At 38.5% G+C, this 23,988-nt stretch overlaps 1 protein-coding gene and 1 long non-coding RNA gene across 4 annotated transcripts in view; both read right to left on the bottom strand.

The window, feature by feature from the left end:
• MYOM1 (myomesin 1) overlaps nt 1-23,988 on the bottom strand; it is a 155,043-nt gene that overhangs the window by 54,739 nt on the left and 76,316 nt on the right. For 2 of the 3 annotated variants that reach the window (XM_028480285.2, XM_028480286.2), the window contains exons 16-22: nt 23,388-23,587; nt 21,213-21,269; nt 15,651-15,775; nt 10,948-11,131; nt 10,302-10,476; nt 6,560-6,681; nt 2,762-2,958 (exon numbers count right to left, since the gene is read on the bottom strand). In XM_028480285.2, the coding sequence (XP_028336086.1) occupies nt 2,762-2,958; nt 6,560-6,681; nt 10,302-10,476; nt 10,948-11,131; nt 15,651-15,775; nt 21,213-21,269; nt 23,388-23,587 (1,060 nt within the window). Of the gene's footprint in view, nt 1-2,761; nt 2,959-5,091; nt 5,380-6,559; nt 6,682-10,301; nt 10,477-10,947; nt 11,132-15,650; nt 15,776-21,212; nt 21,270-23,387; nt 23,588-23,988 lie in introns of all 3 variants that reach the window. The other variant, XM_007126750.4, reaches the window with a different exon arrangement.
• On the bottom strand, nt 11,139-12,916 carry LOC114484379 (uncharacterized). Its single transcript, XR_003677212.2, has 3 exons — nt 12,679-12,916; nt 12,430-12,593; nt 11,139-11,249 (listed from the first exon to the last, which is right to left on the bottom strand). It is a non-coding gene; the product is annotated as an uncharacterized lncRNA (long non-coding RNA).

Here is a 23,988-nt window from a genome sequence, read left to right as displayed (position 1 = left end):
CTCTTGCGCTGTTGGTGGGAATGTAAATTGATACAGCCACTATGGAGAACAGTATGGAGGTTCCTTAAAAAACTAAAAATATAATTACCATATGACCCAGCAATCCCAATCCCACTACTGGGCATATACCCAGAGAAAACCATAATTCAAAAAGACACAAGCACCCCAATGTTCATTGCAGCCCTATTTACAATAGCCAGGTCATGGAAGCAACCTAAATGCCCATCGACAGACGAATGGATAAGCAAGATGTGGTACATATATACAATGGACTATTGCTCAGCCATAAAAAGGAGTGAAACTGGGTCATTTGTAGAGACCTGGCTGAATCCAGAGACTGTCATACAGAGTGAAGTAAGTCAGAAAGTGAAAAACAAATATCACATATTAACGCATATATGTGGAACCTAGAAAAATGGTACAGATGAAGTGGTTTGCAGGGCAGAAATTGAGACACAGATGTAGAGAACAAATGTCTGGACACCAAGCGGGGAAAGCCACGTGGGGTGGGGTTGCAGGGGTGGTGGTGGTGGGATGAATTGGGAGATTGGGATTGACATGTATACACTGATATGTATAAAATGGATGATTAATAAGAACCTGCTGTATAAAAAAATAAAATAAAATTCAAAAAAAAATCCATGAACTATAAATAATCCTTTGAAGGGCTTCCCTGGTGGCGCAGTGGTTGAGAGTCCGCCTGCAGATGCGGGGGGCGCGTGTTCGTGCCCCGGTCCGGGGGGATCCCATATGCCGCGGAGCGGCTGGGCCCGTGAGCCATGGCCGCTGAGCCTGCGCGTCCGGAGCCTGTGCTCCGCGGCGGGGGAGGCCACAACAGTGGAAGGCCCGCATACCGCAAAAAAAAAAAAAAAAAGAGCGCCGGGGCCCGTGAGCCATGGCCGCTGAGCCTGCGCGTCCGGAGCCTGTGCTCCGCGGCGGGGGAGGCCACAACAGTGGAAGGCCCGCATACCGCAAAAAAAAAAAAAAAAAAAAAAAATCCTTTGAACATTAAAAATGCTTAATAAATGGAGGTACTGATGGAACCAGCTGAGTTAACAAAGTTTACCTACTGTATGATTTAAGCCAAGACATATCTGTATCCATGATCCAGTCTACACCTGATTTTATCATGAAGCTGGGTATCCATAAAAGGGAAAAAAATTTTGACCCTTATTTCACATAATACACAACATTTATAGGTGAATTAATAACTTAAATGTAAGTGGCAAACTGTAAAGCCTTTAGAATATAGTCTATATAGCATGGTCCCAACTGGGGCCATGGCTTTCAGGATCCCTGAACTAGAAGGCATTTCTTAAAAAAAAAAAAGGCACAGAAATCGCTAATGACAAAGCAAATGTTGGTAAATCTGACTACAATAAATTTGACAAGAAAATAGGTGTAGTTCACCATAAGGAGAGGAGAAGTCTAGCCAATGAGATGATATAGGCAACTTACATAGCCAACAAGGATTTATGCTCAAAATATTTAAAGAACTTCACAAGTCAATAAGAAAACCCATTAGAAAAATGGGCAAAAACCTTGTTAGGCATGCTATGAAAGATTTCAAAATGGACCATAAACACAGGAAAAGAAGTTCAGACTCATTTGACACCCAGATTGTCAAAACAGGAAAAGTGTGAACACACCAAGTACTGGAAGGATGTGGAGTGATGGGAATTCTCATACTCTTCAGAAAAACAGCAGAGAATTATGTGGTGAAGTTGAAGATAAACAAGACTCTCTGGCCTAGCAATTTTACTTGTGGATAATAACCTAGAGAAACTAGTGCACATATGTGCCAGCAGGCAAGTACAAAAAATGTTCATAGCTAAATTGTTTGATATGGCTTACAATGCCCCATGTCAATCAATAATTGAATGGGAAGGTCTACTGTGAGATGGTCATATAAAGGAATACACAGCAATAAAGTCAGAGCTACTCGTACCAACATGGAAGAATCTTAAAAATAAAATTTTGTTTTATGTATTCTCAGTATGCGTGTGATATTTCATAAATATTAGATGTTAAGTTAAAAGAATGTGACATTGAGTTGGGGAAAGCACCATTCCCCGGGCCTCACCCTGCTCTTGCTCTCACGGCTTGGGGTTCTGTGAGGGACGGGGTGGTGACTTGGGTCTAGCTGACGATGCTGTAAAGAGGGGAGCCAGTAGCTATGGTAATAGTGAGACCCCTCAGGTGCTCTGAGGTGGGCCGAGCAGTGAAGGCCCATATGTAGCAGGGAAACTCGTGGGTGGACACGTGAAGTGCCCCTTTGTGGCTAACAGAGCACTATGACAGGGGCCACTTCACAGAGGGCAAGCTGAATCTGGCCATCAGGTCCATGTCCCTTTATCCTTCGTGATTTGGACATTGAAAGTTAAAAATCCAGAGTCATTTGGATTCCGGGACTCTTAAAACTAGTAGCATATTGTTACGGATACTTTGTGAGTTAATTTTTGTAAAAAACATAAGTTTTCATAAAAAGTATGTATTTCATACTAAATATTCGAAGAAATTATGTTTATGTGTATAAATCAGAAAATACACATACTGCCTGGTTAGCCAAAATACTTCTATTCATCTTTGTATATTTGTCACAAAAGTCATGTCACTGCAGGCAAAGAACAATAGAGAAATGACAGGAATCATTGACAAGGTGCTGGGCATGTGCATGTATATGCCTGTGTGTGCATTGTGTGCATGTGGTGTGTGTCAACAGAAATATGACACCCCGCACTACTGAAGGCCACACACTTACCTTATATGCCTCATCACTGACAGCTTTGATGTTGGCTTCTCTCCATCTTCCTGGTACCCCGTCAATTACTTCTCGATAGTTCACGTAATAGCCCGTAATTTCAGCCCCTCCAGTCTTATCTGGTTGCTTCCATCCAAGAACCATTGAGTCACGAAAACTTTCAAGACAAGTGATATCATAGGGTGGAGATGGTGCCGCTGTTGCAATATGAAGAGCTCATGAGTGGACAGAAATGCTTCTATGATTCTACCTGCATCAAACTGTCTCATTGGTCCCACGCATGAGGGCACTAGGTCCTGTGGTGTAAAACTAAAACGTGACACCGGTAAGTAATTTAGCATCGATTTGGTGTGTGAGGAAAAAAACTGACACACAGTAAAAACTGTGCCGCAATTATTACTCCAAAGATGAAAAGAACCTGCCCCCTCCACTCCCAAGGAGGAATAAGTTTTGAGATACTAACAGCAAAATGTTAATATTTCTAAAAATATCCTGAAAATATAACTAACAATATCCTAAAAAATGATCTGTTCCCCAAAAGAAGAAATATTTTTCCCAAGATATATATTTTTGTTTCTTTTTTCCAATACTTTACATATCTTTATTGATTATTTTTCATCCTACTTTGTATATCTCAACTCTAAATTTTAGGACAGAGGTACATGCTACCTCTTCATTCCTAAAGCAATAGCATGAAAAAGTAAGATATTTTTGTTTCTTTATGTGGTTTTGTTTTCATTTGCTCCCTGAGGAAAATGACATATGTATATCAATTTCTGCCTTGATTTGCTTATTAAGAATTTCTATATCTTTCCAAACAGCATTTCACCACTCAGGTACATGTACCCTTGTGAGACCCTACAACTATATAGGTTCTGTCTACACACAGAAAAAAATCATATACTGGAGCTCAGCTAAATGCCATGTTAAAATTTTTTTTAAAAAACAGGAACAATCAGCCATGTGATTTTTCTCTTAGTATAATATTTTTTGCTGCATTATTTTAAACCTGATGCTGGATTATTATTCATATGGCACAAAATACTACATAGCTGCCACTGTGTTTATTAGTGCTTAGTCAGAAAAATATTTGGATGTTGTTTTAAAAGTCTTTCTTCATTTATGTGGATTTGCTGATGAAACTTTCACTCAGCTACTGAAATTATGTTTTTTTGGTAAAGAAAGAAAGAGTGGGGTGGTGGAAAGAAATCCACTAGATGTGCAATAACATTAAAAAGAATTTTCTGAATATTTATTTGGATTATCAGAGATAAAGGAACTATCTCATTCCTATTCAAAAAGATTCTCAGAACAATAAAGATTTTAAAAAATAAAATACGTTTTTTCCCTCTTCACCCCATCACCAACCTCCTTCATTCTTTACATTTTAAAGAAGAGCTTTCTTACTCTCTCTCTCTATTTCAGAGCAATGTTGAATATAAACTCTCAAATGAATACCCTATCTCATCTTGAGTTGAAGGGACAAATAAAGGTGTCAAAAAAGTAGAGAAGGTTACAGAAGTGAGGGGGGGGATATATATAGGGGATGGGTGAGAGGCATGATGTGATTTACCAGTATATGCTTATCATTTCATTTTTATTTGATAAGAAAAACATTGTCTCCTAGAATATATAAACCACAAATACCAAATATCCTAATCAGAAAATTCTGATTACTGATAATTAGTCTTTCTATTCTAATTCTGATTAGGTAATTAGCCTTACTGATAAATAGTCTTAAGTAAATCAGTTCTGGGAATGTGGATCATATATAATAGAATATGCGATTAAATGCCCTGTTAAACTTTTCATGACAACTCAAAGAGATATTGTTTCTTATGTTTATTTGAATTAAATGTGAAGGTAATTTGAAAACCTGAGGATGAAAAACAGAAGTTAATAACTATGATCCTGATAAAATGTTACTTTTTTGTGAAATATTTTTCCTATCCATTTATTACCAAACACGGATATTTCAAAAGACCTCCCATAGGCTATGAGTATCAAATCCTTCCCCTCTCATATCTAACTCTCTCAGCAAAATGAGACCAAAGGTGTGTCTGCTTGTTAAACCAAAGAGACTCTATAACCAAATTACTTTAAATATTCTATTGTCATTAAGCACAATCAATTATGTGTCAAAGCCAAACTCCTATGAAATTACCTTCACAACTCATTAGACAAAAGTATTACAAATGGATAACTGAAAACATAAAATTAAGAATGAACACTGATGAAAGTGAACACAGATGGAAGAAGGTGATCTGGACAATGAGAGGTGAGGACACTGATGGAAACAGACAGGACGCTTTTACTGTTTCAACTCTCACCTAGATCCTTCTTCTTTTTCAGAGGGTCAGACTTACTTTTCCCCTTAAGAGCTGCTTTCTGTAGTGGTGGGGAAAGCTCTTCCTGAACTGTTTCACTTACTTTACTCACTTCTGTTTGGCCCAGGTTGTGAGAGCTACTGGGTAGTGAAGGTTTGTTAAGTTTGCTATCAAGCAAAGCATCTTTCTTAAAAGTTGGCTGGGAGGTGTCATGCATGCCTCCCCTGGAGTCTGTTAGACCACCTGGTGTATCACTCAGTTCAGGCCACACAGCTGGAGACACTCCTCCCCCTACAATTGCCAGATAACAACAGAAACACTTTGAACCAGGACAGAGTACAGAGTGCTCTTACTTCATAGAACAAACGAGAAAAACATTAGCACCACAAACAGAACAAAAGCAATCTTGGTTTAACGGAAATCACTTGGCTTTGCAAGAAATATGGAAAGCATACATTTCTCATAACTTACACCAAGAAAGCATTTCAACATTTCCATATTTTCCAAATAGAAGAAATGAGAACAAAAAAAACCACAGACAGAATAGGAACCATTTTGATTTGCAGGACCCAAGTAAATATAAAAACAAGCACTTCTCAGACATTTCTTGAGAGAGCTCCATTATTCAACAGAATGGGGGAAAAAAGGACCATAAAGTACACAGGAGACAAACATTGAAGATCTTGATTATATAACAATTAGAGTTATGTACCTTACTGATATAGTAATGGTCTGTACCTCCCAACTTCAAAGACGCATGTTCACTATGTCCTTATAATACAAACATATTCTAAGGAATGTTAAAAAGTAATATGGGGTGCTAACTGAAGACAACTGATATTAAATAATCTTTCTCTTTAAATACGTGCTACTACATCACAGATGTCAATTTAATTGCCCTGAAATACCTGGGTCCCTTTCCCACCTTGAGATTGGAAGGTACATCACTGTACATACATATAATTACTTTATTACTGGTTTTATTCTGTTGGTTACTTTGCCAGCAGAGATGAAACATATCAAGCAACCACACACGTCTCGCACGAATTTTAGCAGTTTATAAAACGCAGGTTAATGTGCTGTTACTGAGAACAAGCCAGGCTCTGCCACAGATGAAACACCTTTTAGGTATGAGATGCTCTGTGTTATGGGTGATATACCCCCTCATGGAATTGGATGGCACTTCATGTTCCCGGGATGAGCACGAAGTTAGAATGGAGATTCACACAATGGGAAATATCTGAGGAAACTTGGACTGGTGAAGATGAAAAGGCTACAGATGCACAGAATCTGGATAAGTGAGGAAGATCTGTAAAATGACAGCTATGGAAGGTTAGAGGTCACCTGGAGTCAGAGACAATGATCATCTGAGGATGGAATCATCGAGCAATATTACAAGTTTTACACAATTTCCGAAGAGGATGGTATCTTTCGTTGTAACTTAGAAAAATTCATTTTTCTAAGAACTTACCAATAGCAGCTTTTACTTCGATTGCTTCTGAATCTTGTGAATATTCACTAAGTCCAGCTGCGTTAACTGCTCTGACCCGGAAAATATAACTCTGACCGGTAGTCAATCCATGACAAGTAAACCTGAAAGGAAAGAAAGTTTAAAAAAAACTTTCCCAGGAGGAAGGTTAGGGAAGTTGATTGTTAGCTTAATGGAATGATCTGGCTTTATGAAAATGATTCATTTTTTAAAAGGAAGAAAAAGATGTAAAGAGATGCAGGTAACATATGTACATTAAACAAGAAGGCATCTCAGGCAATTTTCTAAATTCACTCTGTCAAACGATGAAGAGTCTTGGTTATCCCCTGAACAAACACCCTACCCTTTTGAGCCTTTGACCCTTTTGAGCCTTTGTGTGCTTATCAGTAAAATGGAGATAATAATGCGTACATGGTAGTTTTTGTGTGAAGATTGACCATTAAGTATATATAGCACCAGGGGGGCGGGGAGGGATAAATTAGGAATTTGGGATTAACAGATACACATTACTATATATAAAATAGATAAACAACCCTTGTTTATCTATTGGTACTGTATAGCACAGGGAACTATATTCAATATCTTGTAATAACCTATGACAGAAAAGAATTCGAAAAAGAATATAAATTAAACAGAAGCACTTTGCTGTATACCTGAAACATTGTAAATCAACTACACTTTAATTAAAAAACTAAAAATAAATTTTAAAACTTCAGAAAAAAGTATATATAGTACCTATTACAGAGCCTGGCTACAGGAGGCATTTAATAAATAATAGGTGGTATTAATAACACGATTAATGACTATTTCAGGGATACACTTATAGCTGTAAGGCACTGGCTGCTCTAGTCATAGAGGCCTACTCACTGCCTCCCTGCATGCCATGGAATGTACAATTACTTGAGAAATTGACTCCAGAATTGTCATTTGCATTTAAGGGTCCAATAATGAGGTGTGAATCCATGGGCAGTTTCACACATAAAACAACCCCACTCTTTAATAGCTATTATGGCTATAAAGAAAAACTGTCTTATGAATCACTGTAACATTCTAATGCATCCTGAGGACTGTAAGCAGAGGAAATAACAGGTCTGCTAATGACTCTATCACTGTTAGCATGTTGAAATATTTAATAAGGGCAGTCATAATGTAGGCCAGCTCATTTCAGTAAACATTTATTAAGCACTTCAGTGTTCCAGACACTGAGCTAGGTACTGAGGATACAAAGATGAATAAAAAATGGTGCCAGCCCTTGAGCAGCTCTGTTCTATTTATGGAAAGGCAGACTCTGCCTACCCTCCATGAAAATTTCTAAATAGTCCCCAGAAAATGTGGGGAACTCAGAGTAAACGTGAAGTACACAAACAGGCTAAATGAATCTCTTGCAAAACATATTGCCTTCTCCCGTTAACTGGTTTGTCTTCATTCTCTCCTGTTCTGCAAAAGCAACGACTCATCCTCTGGGGGTCCTTGGACATAGAAATGGCCAAGTCAGAACCTGCCTAACAAGTCTGCTTGACAACTGGGGTGGGGTGAATCTCCTCTGAGGTTGGTCCTAAATCAAAGGAGACTCAGAATTTGGATGCAGGCCAGAATTCATCATCAACTTGCAAAGCTGGTTGATAAAATATTCAAAAGCAAGAAAAAAATAACCCTCCTCACATTAGAAACAGACACAAGGAGAAAGCAAAGTATTCTGAATGTCTTTATTTTGGTGTTTATATCTCCTCAGCACTGGATTTAACCATACTGATGTTCAAAATTTGTAAAATGTTGATACTTGTTTCTGCTCATTTAAAATGCCTGCATAATTTATGACACTGGACAGCTACATGAACAAGAATCAAACTGGACTACTTTCTCACACCATATACAAATATAAACTCAAAATGGATTAGACTCAAATGCAAGATCTGAGACCATGAAAGTCCTAGAAGATAGCATAGGCAATATGCTCTTTGACATTGGTCTTATAATATTTTTTTGGCTCTGTCTCCTCAGGCAAGGGAAACAAAAGCAAAAATAAACAAATGGGACTACAGCAAATGAAAAAGCTTTTGTACAGTAAAGGAAACTATCAACAAAATGAAAAGACCACTTACTGAATGGAAGAAGACATAAGCAAATGATATATCTGATAAGGGGTTAATATCCAAAATATAAAAAAAAAACTCATAAAACTTAACATCAAAAATCCCCCAAACAACCCAGTTAAAAGATGGGCAGAGGATCTGAATAGATATTTTGCCAAAGAAGACCTACAGATGGCCAACAAGCACATGAAAAGCTGCTCAACATCATTAACCATCAGGGAAATGCAAATCAAAATCACAATGAGCTTTCACCTCACACCTGTCAGAATGTATATTCTCAAAACGACAAGAAACAACAAGTGGTGGCAAGGATGTGGAAGAAAGGGAACGCTCATGCACTGCTGGTGGGATGTAAATTGGTACAAACACTATGGAAAAGAGTATGGCGGTTCCTCAAAAAATTAAAAATAGAACTACCATACCATCCAGCAATTCCACTTCTGGGTATTTTTCTGAAGAAAACAGAAACACTAATTCAAAAAGATACATGTGTCCCTATATTCACTGCAGCATTATTTACAATAGCCAAGATATGGAAGCAACATAAGTTTCCACTGATAGATGAATGGATAAAGAAGATGTGGCATATATATACAATGGACCATTACTCAACCATAAAAAGAATGAAGGCTTGTCATTTGCAACATGGATGAACCTAGAGGGGATTATGCTAAGTGAAATAACTCAAAAAGAGAAAGACAAATACCATATGATTTCATTTCACTTCTATGTGGAATCTAAAAAACAAAACAAATGAACAAACGTTAACAAAACAGAAACAGACTCACAGATATAGAGAACAAACAGTTGTTTGACAGAGGGAAGCAGGGTCAGGGGTGAGTGAAATAGGTGAAGGGGATTAAGAGTTACAAACTTCCAGCTACAAAATAAATGAGTCATGGGGATGAAATTATAGCATGGGGAATATAGCCAATAATATTGTAATAGCTTTGCAATGGTGGCAGATGGTAATTAGACTTATCGTGGAGATAATTTTGTAATGTATAGAAATATTGAATCACTATGTTGTGCACCTGGAACTAACATAGTGTTGTAGGTCAATTATACTTGATTTTAAAAAATAATAATAAGGGACTTCCCTGGTGGTCCAGTGGTTAAGACTCTGTGCTTCCAATGCAGGGGGAACGGGTTTGATCCCTGGTCGGGGAACTAAGATCCCACATGCCACACGGCATGGCCAAAAAAAAGTAATAAATAAAAATAAAATAAAATAAAATAAAATGCCTGGTTAATTTATGTTCGCTAGAGCCTATTAGACCCTTGAAATCTAGTATCACACTGGGTATTAAAACACGAACAGAGGGTTAAAAAGGACAAACAGCATAAAGGGAGAGAATCAGAAAAGAGCTATGAAATGATCTCTTATCATAGCTGGCATTGTGTGTTTCTAAGTGTTTAATATCCCTAGTAATCCTTTTTTCAAATGTATGGCTGTAGACATGTTCAATTTTACATTCATCTGGATATTCAGAGCATAATGTTTTTAATAATCTCCCTGTGTTGGATGCTTGTGCTGCTGTTTGGGTCCATGGCTGCGTTCCTTTCCTCAGCCCCTGTGGCTCCAGCGTCATACCCCCACTCCCCCGCGACACCCTGCATATTGCGGTTACCTCATGCCCTTCACGGGGTTGTTGTTGCAGGGCTCCCACTTGCCAGAGCCAACAATGCTTGACTCTATGTAGTACCCGACCAGCTCCTTAGCATCTTTGGATTCCTCCCACGTAACGACAACTGATGTGTCTGTATTTCTGCTTGGGATGATATTGCTCGGGGGCTTGGGGATGTCTAAGAAAAGAGGGAAATGATGGTCCAGCCCAATGTGGTTTAGAAATTCATTCTTATCACATATGCACAGACATACACACACATATATAAATTTTACACTAGTAGTCACATCAAACACACAGTTCTTTTATAATATATTTGTTAAAGCAGAAAGTTTTTAAAAATATGCTAGTTTGGGAGTACAATGAGAAACTAAACACTCAGGAACATACCAACCTCTTCCAGAAAAAAATACATTAGCAATACTGTTGAAACTCCTGGAGAAGTGTACTTTCATAATAATTCATAATAACGAAAAATTTTAATGTATCAGTCAAGTACAGTCATCAATTACATTTATAATATGAAAAAAGGATGTTATGATTTTTACTTTTGAATATATACGTATTCCAATAAGATTCTTGCTTTGGAATCCTCTCTTGAATTGAAATTAAATAAGTTTACAGTGGCTCAAACAAACTCTATACTTACCAAGTTTGTCCTCGACCACGGTCACTTCCGTTGCCTCGGAGGGCTCACCAACTCCTGCTGAATTGGAACAGCGAACTCGGAAACGGTAGGATTTCCCCTCAGCCAAGTCAAACAGAGCAAAGCGGGGAGACTTCACAGGGAGCTCCATGTTCACCTGCTGCCAGTTTTCTGTTCCTGCATCACACTGCAGCCAGAACAGTGGAATCCATTGAAAGCACAGAAAGAATAAACTGGAACTCTAAGCCAGGCATCTTGAAGTTCGGTTATCTGCCAACAAACTACTACCTGTTATGCAAATTGGACTGAAAAAGAGATTTGGGGGAAATGGGGTATGAAACATCTGAATTACACAGGATTATCTAAATCAAATATGGCTGTATTGTTGAACAAATATGCTGTTTTAATACTTCACTTCCTTTTTAACTAAATAAGATCATTGGTCTACTTACAAAAGTCCTTAATTTATTTAGATGATAGTTTGGGGTCATATACTTTTCTAATTCTTAGGGTAGGTAATTAAATTTAATATGCTATGTTAGATACTTAAATTTCCATTATGTTGTTATGAACTGTGTTATTTTAATTGCGTTTTATTTAATGTCTCATAACATCATGCAGGTCTGTGCTCATATACCACCTCCTCAGAAAGGCCCACTTGATCACCCTTCTTCCATTACCAGTCTGAAAGCTTTATTTGCTCCTTTCCTATCTCTCTCTATCCCTTACTTACTCTGCTTTATTTTTCACCAAAACACTTACCAACACTTGAAATTAAATTATTTATTTGTTGTCTCCTTCATTGGAAAGTAAATTCCAGTGAAACAAGTTCAGGGAGCTGTCTTGTTCACTGCTGTACCCCAGAGCCTGGAATTGTTATCTAGCACATAGTAGATAATCAACAATTTTTGTTTCTGAATTAATGAATTTTTCTGAATTCTGAATGCATAAAGTTAGTGTAAGATAAAGAAAATGTTATTTTTTGCCCATATTTTAGAATAAATAATGGGTAAAATCAATTTAAAGATATTTTATCCTTGAAATTAAATTGATCTACAGTGACTTTGAAATCCCTGAAAGAAGGATGTGGTGTGTATTTGAGCTTTGGTACAGAATACAGTAAGAAAACTATCAATAGTCTTCAGTAATCCTTTTTCCCTACTATTCGAACTTTCAGCTCTGCCCAAGGTAGCAGAAGTGACTTTGCTCCAGAACTTCTGAACAGTTTTAAGAGACTTTTCTGGAAATCCAAATCTTGTGATAGACTGACCAGTTGTCAAGAATGATAAATTTGGGGGACAATAAGTTTATTGGTACATCACTCAGCATAACCTTCATTGACTTGAAATGAGAGGCAATACGGTATGGTGAAAAGAACTCAGAGGCATCGATTCTGGTCCTAGCTTTGTAACAACGAGATATGTGATCCTGGGAAAGTCACATTAGTGTCATCATCTGTAAAATAAGCAAATTTGACAAGCTAACCTCTGAAGTCCCTTGCAGTGCCTTTTATGATAATGTGTCAGTTGTGTGTGGGAGGGTAGAGAGGATAAATTCCCCCAGTCAATCTGCTCCCCACTGAGGGACAGAATTCTCCCAGACTTTTTATCCTTCAGTTTATAGCTTTGATTCATTTTGACATCTTCTCCCTTAGGGAACACATAAACATTTATCAGTCATTTACACTTTCATAATAAAAATAGTAGCTGCATTTCAGTGTGCTAAGAACTTTACCTCATTGTAACTCTTTAATCCCCTCAACTGTGCTCTGAAGTAGGTACTGTGGAGGTACTGTTGTGTGATTATTGAGGTTTTCCAGAGGAGACTTAGGCTTGGGAAGGTTGAAAGGCAGTGATGTGTAAGAGCTGGATATATGGAACTGAGCCAGACTGCCAGGGTTCAAATCCTAGCTCTCTCTTCCTAGTTGTGTGATCTTGGGCAAATTATATACCCCATCTATGCTTCAGTTTCCTCATCTACAAAATAGACATAATGTAAATGAAACTATTTCCCTCATAGAATTACAGTAAGAATTAAGTGAGTTAACACACGCAGAGCTTAGAACAGTATCTGGGCCTTGTAAACATGAGCTATTTTCATTCCTTTGATAGAAACAGAGCTACCAAGTAATACAATCCTTGCCTCTGACATGACCAGACTTCTGATAGGGGAATGAGAGAAAGAGCTGAAAACATAAGACCTCTGAGGAAAAATTGGGGGGCTGAAAAGAACACAGTAGGATGGAAGGGTTGGGAGTGCTGAGACCCAATTTATCTAATTCCTCTCAATATCAAACATTTCAGAGCTCACAGACATGGCATAACTGGTTGCAAGCCTGTCACCATGACAGGCAAGTTCATCCTTAATGTGCAAATCCCAGGTAAAGAGTTCCATGAAGAAATGCAAGCACAGGGGTAACCAAAGAGGCAGCACTGCTGTAGGCGTGAACATCCTGGGGATAGAAACTCGCCACAGGATGAGAGCATGGGAACATCTCCCTTAAGAAAGGTCAATGTATTAGATAGACGTGGTTCATCAGAGATAGTCTGAGACTTGGCTCAGGAGAACGGTCTAGCATTTGGATAGTTCCTCTGTAAATGTGCCCAGGTCTCTGGATGTGTGCTGCTCCCCTACTACCTCAACGTCCTGGCCCTTTTGTCTGTCTGCAGTGCCTGTACAGGCCTCTTTACCCACACCACACTCATAAATCTCCCTTCTGTTCCATACGAACAGGTGCAGTGCTGGAAGAACATTTAAATTTTAACCTGGCTCACGTATTTAGGTCTGGAAAAGCGACAGACTTTCGTGGAGAAATTCGAGTTTATGTGACCAGAGGAGATGCTCAACAGAAGCTAAAGTTGACTCATCTCAAGAAAAGGCCTCAGCAGTAGGTTCTTACTGTGTCATTATTCTAAGATGGTAATTACTGTCACAGAGCTTATTCAGCACTATCTTCATGTGGAGCATTTCAAAAGGATTAACTGGGGAGGGTGTATTAAACACACCAGGAACTGAATGTTTATCACTCTCTGTCTTGTCCTCTATTAAAAAAAATAGAGAGAAAAAAATTTTAATCAAGAATGCTACTCAAGTTATATTTTATTTGAAGCTAATATCTAGAAAATATAAAAATTAATAAAAATATAAATTTTTAGTATTATTTTGGTAAAATCAGACTTTCTTTGAAGTTGTCCATATTACACGTTGAAGAGATGATCCACTTATTGTTACCGATTTGTTAGGGATAAGAAGCAAGTGAGGAAAGCTCCTCAAAGATGTGAGTTAAATGTCCTCATCAAAGAAAAGTATAATAATTAATAAAGGGAAACCACTGACCCTAGTGTTTTTAGCTCCAGTATAATTTTCTCAAGAGCTGCTAATTAGAAATAATTAAAAGGCCATAAAGATAGTTGAATATTGCTTTTATGTTGTTACCTAATTTGTAGATGTTTACCTACACCTATATTCCTATGATATCTATTCTCTGTAATAATTGTCAGGGAAGGTGATCTAATAGGTGTTCTGAAATTGAATGATCCGAGTAGCATTAAAGGTAAAAGAGAGGACTTTAGGAAAATTAATTGAGCTCCATAATATTTTTGCAAAAAAAAAATGACCTTTTCTATGATTTTGCTATGAAAGCAAAATGTAAATGATACCTTAACATGCTATCACAGAATTTTATAAAAATAAAACATAACAAAAAAAGCACGAACAGTTGTTTCATTCACTGTTCTAAAAAATGGTGCATAACTACCAATAAAAATGTTCTTACATACAAGATAAGATAAACTTATTTTGATTTTTTTCAATTATATCCTAATCAAAACCTTCTTAACAGTGGATTTTGAACCTCAGTTTCAGCACATTCTCTTTAAATGCACTTTTCCAGTACCAATGATCCCTTTAGGCACGGACTTCCTCTGCCCACACCGGGCCCTGTGCCTTGCCTGGCAGGTGCTCCCCTGTGCACTTGCAGCTGGGGTAGCTCCCCCAGATAATGTCTTGTCCAGGTCTTGCTTTTCTCCATTTTCTCAGCATAAATACTTATTAGAACTCCCCTCAAATATGGGTATAGGATAGATTCACATATAATTTTCCTCATTCCACCCATTTTAGGCCTTCATTGTATGCTGTCCTCTCCAAGATAACTACAATATAATTGTAAGATATTTGAGGGAAAGAACTAGCCAGTATCTTTCTTGATTGTAACCCCTGACCCCACCCTCCCACCAGCACTTAGAGTAGTGCCAGCTAAGCTCGAGGGAGCACGTGAGGACTTTCTGTCTTCACTCTCGCAGCCATTTGAAAGTATTGTAACTTCTATTCCTCTCGCCCATCTACCCTTCCTGCAGAAGGACAAGTGCAGAGAGATGAAAAGGCATTTCTAGGGCAAGGGAGACAGAAAAAGTGTCGAGAAAACAGTGTCACAGAGGCAATCTACAGTTTCAGGAACATTTCTCATCTTAGAAGGGTTATGAGTTGGGGTCTGTGGACCTTGTAGGAGTCTATGGGTGACCCTCAGGGATCCATAAACCCCTTGAACTTTCAGGCAAAGTTCTGTGTGATACACATTTTTCTACAGAAATAGTTCACAGTTTATAAGAGTTTAAAAAGTTCAGGACACAATAGAAATTTAATCTCTACTTCCTTAAAGAAATCTTGAGGAAGTGGCAAGAGGTATAATGTTGATCCCAGAGTCTTACCTTTTCTACAAAGTAGAGGATGCCCTCATGGCCACGCTGACGGGGGGGCTTCCAGCTCAGCACCACGTAGCTCTGTGTGGCCTCGATGACAGAGAGGTCTGTGGGGGGCCCAGGAACAATACCCTCTGAAAAACAACAGCGAAGAGTGAGGGGCACACACTTGGGAAGCCCAGGACACTCAGAGTCACAGAGGGAGGAAGAGCTAATTACTGCTCCACAGTAAAAAGAAGTACCTTGTCTCTAAAATTCTTCCTAAAACTTTCATTCCTTCATTCATTCATTCAAAGCCACAATTTTACTTTCTTTGCTTGACAATTTTAATTTCCTTACAGTCCTGAAAAACAGTAGCAATGATACAAGTTGTTTTCTGCACATCTTACTTTTTTAAAATAAATTTATTTTATTTTTGGCTGCATTGGGTCTTTGTTGCTGCGTGCAGGCTTTCTCTAGTTGTGGCGAGCAGGGGCTACTCTTCATTGTGGGGTGTAGGCTTCTCATCACGGTGGCTTCTCTTGTTGTGGCTGGCAGGCTCTAGGCGCGCTGGCTCGGTAGTTGTGGCTCATGGGCTTAGTTGCTCTGTGGCATGTGGGATCTTCCCAGACCAGGGCTCGAACCTGTGTCCCCTGCATTGGCAGGTGGATTCTTATCCACTGCGCCACCAGGGAAGCCCTTCTGTGTATCTTAAATCAGCTTTTTGACAGAATATCTTTTCAAGTATGCTTGGGTGGCAAACAACCTTGGAATATAGAAATAGTATATCCTCTAGGTCAGAGAGTTGTTTCTGACCAGAATAGTGAAGATAATGTCTTTCTCCAAGAAACTTTGAGTAGGTTGGTGAGCAGCTCCCTTGTAAGACTGGGGTTTCCTAAGGGCAAGCTTTCTCAGCTGTGATGCAGATCTCTGCGTGGGCAGCGTCCACATGTGTGGCTCCACATTGCCCTGTGGGGTTCAGGGAAGCAGGGGGACCAGTGAGAACACGGAGCTCATGTTGTCTGCTGTGCTGTGTAACAGAGCCCTTTCTCTCTGACCCGGGAGTCTCATGCCTTTTGTCAGCATCTATGAAACTGCTATGAAACTTGCTGGCTCGTAAGTAGGGTGAAGTTTTAGACCCTCCACAGTTTTTGACATTGGAGTGGCCCTTCCATGTGAAACAACTAAAATAATGAGCAAAATATATGAAATGACCATTTATAGACATTGGACATCAATCATCGTAGGACAATGGTACCCCACAGCTGGAAAATTAGGTGAGCCCTACCACTGTCCCAGCTTACTGTCTAGAGGGAGTTTCAAGGCAGCATCTCAGGAAGAGAAACCCAGGTGGAGCCTGGCAGTCTCCCTGACTGGAGGAGAAGAAGCTGGAATTCCAGGGAGGGCAAAGTGTGCACAGAGAGAGTCATGGGGAGGAAAAGGCTGCACAGAGAGAAAGGCTTCAGAGACTTGACGGGGTCCCTTTGGAGTATTCACCTGAGTATTGATCAGCACATGCATACAAGGAAAGCACCTGAGGCCGGGAAAACCCACACAAAAGAACTGGAGGGAAAAATTCTCAAAGCTCTCAAAGGACCTGGGAGAGTTCATGTTCCCACCAGCCAGACTGGAAATCTCCTAACTCATGGGGCATCTGGTAGAGTACTCAGAAAGGTACTACCTCTGTAATTCAGCCAACTTACGGCTACACTAAAGGCTGCTCTGATTCCACCAAACAAAAGCAAACCTTGAAAGAATCAAATTGTTTCCCCAGAACAAAGCTCAAGAATATTTATAGAAATAAAAAAATATCCAGCACCAAACAACATAAATTCAAAATGTCTGGCATCTCATTAAAAAAAAAAAAAAATGACCAGGGAATTCCCTGGTGGTCCAGTGGTTAGTGTTCTCACTGCCGAGGGCCTGGGTTCAATCCCTGGTCAGGGAACTAAGATCCCAACAGCCACGAGGCACAACCAAAAAAAAAAAAAACACCAAGTGTGCAAAGAAGCAAGAAAATACAACCCATGAAGAGGAGAAAAATCAATCAATGAAACAAAACCAGAAATGTCACAAATGATAGAATTAGTAGACAAGGACATAAAGACAGTTATTATAAATATATTCCATATATTCAAGAGGCTAAAGATTAAAGATGATAATTAAAGACATGGAAAATATAAAAATAATACAAGTTAATTTCTAAGATGAAAACTACAAAGTCTTTTACAAAGAATACATTGCCTGGAATTCACAGTAGGTTAGAGGCTAAAGAAGAGAAGAATAGTAAAATTAATGACATAGCAGTAGAAAGTAACACAGAAAGAAATGAAACACAGAAAGAAAAAAAGACTGATAGGAAAAATGAACACAGCATCACTGAGCTGTCGTTTCAAGAGGCATGTAATTGGAGTTCCTGAAGAAGAGAAGAGAGAGGGGAGTATAGAAAAAAATATTTAAAGAAATAATGCGAAAAAAATTGTCCAAATCTGATGAAAACCATAAATGCACAGATTCAAGGACCTTGCAAACGCCAAGCACAAGATATGAAGGAAACTACACAAATGCACATCATAATCAAATTTCTAAAGCCAGTGATAAAGGGAATATCTTAAAAGCAGACATGGGAAAAAAAATACATTACATACAGAAAAACACAAATAAGAATGACAGGAAAAAAAATGATAGCAGTCATTCTTACAGTGCAGACCTATATTACAATGGACCAACCTCTAAAGAAAGACTGTCAACCTAGAATTCTATAGCTGGTGAAGATATAGTCCAAAAATGAAGATGAAATACAGACTCTCGCAAACATACAAATAATAAAATAATTCATAACCAGCAGGACTGCACTACAAGAATATTAAAGGAAATGCCTTAGGTGGAAAGAAAATCACATCAGATGGAAATCCACATCTATACAAAGAAATAAAGAGCAACAGAAATGGTAAAAATGTGAGTGAATACTGAAAACTTTTTTCATACTTTTAAAATTTCTTTGAAAGCTTTGTGACTGTTTGAACCAAAATAATAACATCATATCATAGTGTTTATAATATATAAACAAATAAAATACCTAACAACACCACCATGGCTAGGAGGGGTAAATGGAATGATACTGCTGTAAGTTCTTATACTACATGTGAAGTAGGATAATATTACTTGAAGGTACGTTGTCATATGATGTATATTATAAATTCCAAACTACTATAAAAGAAAAAAAGAATTATAGCTAATAAGATAACATAGATAAAATGGAATAATAAAAGATATTTAATCCAAAAGAAAGTAGAAAGAGGGAAAAGAAAGCAAACAAATAGATGGAACAGATAGAAAACAACTAGCAAGATGGTAGATTTAAATGCAGCCATATCAATAATCACATGAAATGTAAATAGCTCAAACACCCCAATTAAAAGGTAAAGATTACCAGATTGCATAAAAAGGCAAGGCCCAATTATATGCTGCCTACAAGAAACATGATTTAAATACAAAGACACATAGGTTAAAAGTAAAAGGAAGGAAATCATATGTCATGCTAACATTAATCAAAAGAAAGCTGGGGTCGTTATATTCATATCAGACAAAACAGATTTCCAAGCAAAAATGTATTACCATGGATAAAAGGAGTCACTTCCTAATATTAAAGTGGTCAGTGCATAAGAGGATATAACAATAAAAATGTTTATGCATCTAATAACAGAGCCTCAAAACACATGAAACCAAACCTGATAAAACTATAAGAAGCATTTAAATCCACCATTTAGTTGGAGATTTCATCACTATTTTATCAATAATTGATAGAGGGGCTTCCCTGGTGGCACAGTGTTTTAAGAATCAGCCTGCCAAAGCAAGGTACACAGGTTCATGCCCTGGTCCGGGAAGATCCCACATGCCGCAGAGCAACTAAGCCCGTGCGCCACAACTACTGAGCCTGCGAGCCTCAACTACTGAAGCCCGCGTGCCTAGAGACCGTGCTCTGCAACAAGAGAAGTCACCGCAATGAAGAACCCATGCACCACAACGAAGAGTAGCCTCCTCTGGCCACAACTAGAGAAAGCCTGCGTAGCAACGAAGACCTGACGCAGCCAAAAATAAATAAATAAAATAAATAAATTTTTAAAAATAATTGATAGAATGAGTAGATAGAAAATCACGAAGAATAAAAGACTCAACTGAAAACCCAGCAGGTTTTTTTTTTTGTAGAAATTGATAAGCTGATTTTACATTCTACATGGAAATGCAAAGACTTAGAACAGCCAAAACAACTGTGGGGAAAAAAAAAGATTAGAGGACTTATACTACCTGATTGTAAAACTGTGAAGCTTTAAAAAAAACATGAAGCTTATAAAAGCTACAGTAATCAAGACAGTGTGGTACTGGTATAGAGAAAATAAAATTGACCAATAAAGATTCCAGAAATAGATCCACAAATATACAATCAATTGATTTGGACAATGGTGCCAAGGCAATTCAATGGGAAAAAAATAATCTTCTCAACAGATATTGCTGAAATAACTGGATAGCCATATGCAAAATAATAATAATAACTTAGACCCTTAATCCACACAATATAGAAATAATTAATTTGAAATGGATCATAGATTGAAATGTAAGAGCTAATGCTATAACATGTCTAGAAAAAAAAAAGGAGAATATCTGAATGAACTTGGATTGGGCAAAGATGTCAAACATGATGCAAAAATGGCAAATAAGCACATGAAAAGGTGCTCAACATTATTAGGGAAGTGCAAATTAAGACCACTATACACCTACTATGAAATACCACCATGGTACAAAACACCACTATGCACCAATTAGAAAGGCTAAAATTAAAAAGATTGACCATACCACAAACTGGTTACAGTGTGGAGCAGCTGAAACTCTGGACTACTGCTGATGGGAATGTAAAATGGTACAACCATTTTAGAAAAGTTGGCAATTTCTTTAAAAATTAAACAAACATCTATCAGATGACCTATCCATTCAAACCCTGGGTACTTATCCAAGAGAAATGAAAGTGTATGTCCACAAAAACACTTAACAAGGAGGTTCATAGAAGCTTTCAATGGTGAAGGTATAAATAAATTGGAATAAACTGATACATGCATCAATATGGATAAATCTCAAAATAATTATGCTGAGTGAAAGAAACCAGACAAAAATGAGTATGATTCCATTGATCTAAAATTGTGGACAACACAAACGATAGTGACAGAAAGCAGATCAGTGATGGCCTGGAGATGAGGAAGGGGCAGGAGGGAGCTATTACAAAGGGGTATGAGGAACTTTAGGGGTGATGAATATGTTCATTATTTTGATCACAGTGATGGTTTCACAGGTGTTTGCACATGTAAAATTTATCACATTGCTGATTTTACAGACATGCAGTTTAGTGTATGTCATTATACCTCAATAAAGCTTTTAAAAAAAGCGATTCTCTGACAACATAAGTTACTTCATGATCTCCAAATATTTCAGAATGTTCTTTCCAAAACACTTAAATAACATACACTGTAGCCTCCACAACAAAAGCCAAACTGCATAGCAGAGCACTGGCAATACTATCTGGGGAAAACGTGGTTTTACCTGTCGGTTCCTCCACGGTGACAATGATTTGTCCAGTCCAGGGTGCTGAGGGGCGACCTGACAGAGATAAATACAAAAATCAGAAACATTCACAAATGCAGTTCAGCTGCACTGAGAAATTGGTAAACTGGCCAGATTAGTCCCAAATGGGTTTGTTACTAGTTTACTTATGTACCTTCTTAGTGAGTCTTACCAAGCATGCACATGGTATTTTGGGGAGAGGGGGCACAGTCTCTGTTCTCAAACAACTCACAATCTGCCAGAGTCCACGTTTCTGGAACTGTACTGACACAGGCGAGGTAAACAGCCTGTGTTCATACACTGTTCCCCATGTATCTCCTGAAACACTCTCTCTCACCCTTCTCACAAGGCTCTCTCACCCTTCTTGAGAGATAGCATTTAATTGGGAGAAACCTTTCAGGAACAATTGTAAGCCGGGCTGTTAGTTATGTCATAATGAAGATGAAAGAGGAGAGGGGCGCTGATCCTGCAGTAAAGCTCAACGAAAGCGATTTCTTTCCATTAATTTTGAAAGTGTTATTTACAAAGGAAAGCAGTTTAGATCCCGAGTAAGGAAAATGAGTGAGACAGGCAGTATAAAGTTAAAGAGGAAATTCATTTCTGTGATATCAGAAAGACATCAGAGAGAATGATTCAACTCCTGCTTCAAGTGACGGACTTTTCACCAGAGTGTGCAAAAACAGAAAGGTGATAAGCAAGATAACTCATTTTCAATCCCAACAAATCTTACTTTCACTGAAATTTATTAAAGAGGAGTAAATGAAAGTATGAGATGGAATTAGGAAAGAGGGAGGGAAGTTGGACAGTGGGTGAAAAGTGATTGGAGAGTAATCAAGGAACCTGATTAGAAAAGTCTCCAGAGAGAAGGTGACATTATTTTACTTAGATTTTTATGATGCCACTACATGTACTTAAGGTCAAGAATAACACTGAAAATGTTATAAATGGCACAGACCAGTAGTCCTCAACTAGGGTGATTTTGCCCCCCAGGGACATGTGGTAATGTCTGGAGACAATTTTGATTGTCACGATGGGGGTTGGGGGGGAGGGGAGTGGGGAGGAGGGGGTGGGGGGACCATAGGCATCTAGCGAGTAGAGGCCAGGGATGCTGCTAAACATCTTAGGGGGGTCCATAGGCATCTAGCGAGTAGAGGCCAGGGATGCTGCTAAACATCTTACAATGCACAGGACAGCCCCCTACAACATAGAATTACCTGGCCTAAAATGTCAATAGGGCCAAGGTTGAGAAATCTGGTATAGACTGAAATGCGAAATTCCAACAATTCTTTTAATGCCATTTTATGGTCCCTATTATTAAGGATGCCGTATTGGTTCCTATGAAACAAATGCAGAGCATAATTCATGTACCACAATTTTGACATTGATACTTGGAGGCTAAATATATGAAAAGATTATTTTTGACTCTGTAACACAGAAACCCGAGTACAGATCAGACACGATGTGTTGTAAATGTGTTTTTCCTTTGATATAAAGAAATTCACAGTGTTGAGTATTAATGCTCTAAGGGATAAATTCAAGGTTAAGAAAACTACCTTATAATTTTAAGAAAATGAACCAGAAAGAAAAGTATATTTGAACTGTGCTAATAAAATGAAAAAAAAAAAAAAGCTCTCCAGCCTCTTGTTTTTCATATTTCATTTCAAACACAATGCCTGGAACTCAGTCAAATAAGGCAAGGCCTTCTGAATCAAATAAAAATAACATAAAATAAAGCCTTTAGTGAACAGATGAGTCAAAAAACAAATACTTTTTTGTTTTTGTCTTTTTTTCCCCTGGATTTTTCTGATCAGTAAAGGATTTCTTATTCTCTTCTCCCTCTAGTGGAGGGTGGAGGAATAACCTTGCAATAGGATCTAGTTCAGGCATATAAAAAAATGCAAGATGATCCTGAAAAATGAAAAATGCTTACTTTTTTTTTTTTTTTTTTTGCGGTACGCGGGCCTCTCACCGCCGCGACCTCTCCCGCTGTGGAGCACAGGCTCCGGACGCGCAGGCCCAGCGGCCATGGCCCACGGGCCCAGCCGCTCCGCGGCACGTGGGATCCTCCCGGACCGGGGCATGAACCCGTGGCCCCTGCATCAGCAAGCGGACTCCCAACCACTGCGCCACCAGGGAAGCCCACAAAATGCTTACTTTTAAGTCTAGCTTTCTCAGCTGGATCCAGAGCAGCCACAGGCTCGGAAACACGAGAGGGGAGACCTATTCCAGTTTTGTTCACAGCTCGAACTCGGAATATGTAAGAACGACCTTCTATCAATCCAGTGACTGGAAAACGAGCAAACTTCACAGGTGTGTCATTGCACTGAGACCAGCTGTCTGTGCCCACCTCACACCTAAGGGAGAGAGAGTAATGGACAAAGTGGAAAAAAACAGAGCTGGAGGAATCAGACTCCCTGACTTCAGACTATACTACAAAGCTACAGTAATCAAGACAATATGGTATTGGCACACAAACAGAAATATAGATCAATGGAACAGGATAGAAAGCCCAGAGATAAACCCATGCACCTATGGTCAACTAATCTATGACAAAGGAGGCAAGGATACACAACCGAGAAAAGACAGTCTCTTCCATAAGTGGTGCTGAGAAAACTGGACAGCTGCATGTAAAAGAATGAAATTAGAACACTCCCTAACACCATACACAAAAATAAACTCAAAATGGATTAGAGACCTAAATGTAAGACTGGGCACTATAAAACTCTTAGAGGAAAACATAGGAAGAACACTCTTT

Source organism: Physeter macrocephalus, chromosome 19 (assembly GCF_002837175.3).
Source record: "Physeter macrocephalus isolate SW-GA chromosome 19, ASM283717v5, whole genome shotgun sequence".
Lineage (NCBI taxonomy): Eukaryota > Metazoa > Chordata > Mammalia > Artiodactyla > Physeteridae > Physeter > Physeter macrocephalus.
The sequence above is the reverse complement of the archived record's forward strand: the minus strand, read 5'-3'. Positions and strand labels throughout refer to the sequence as shown.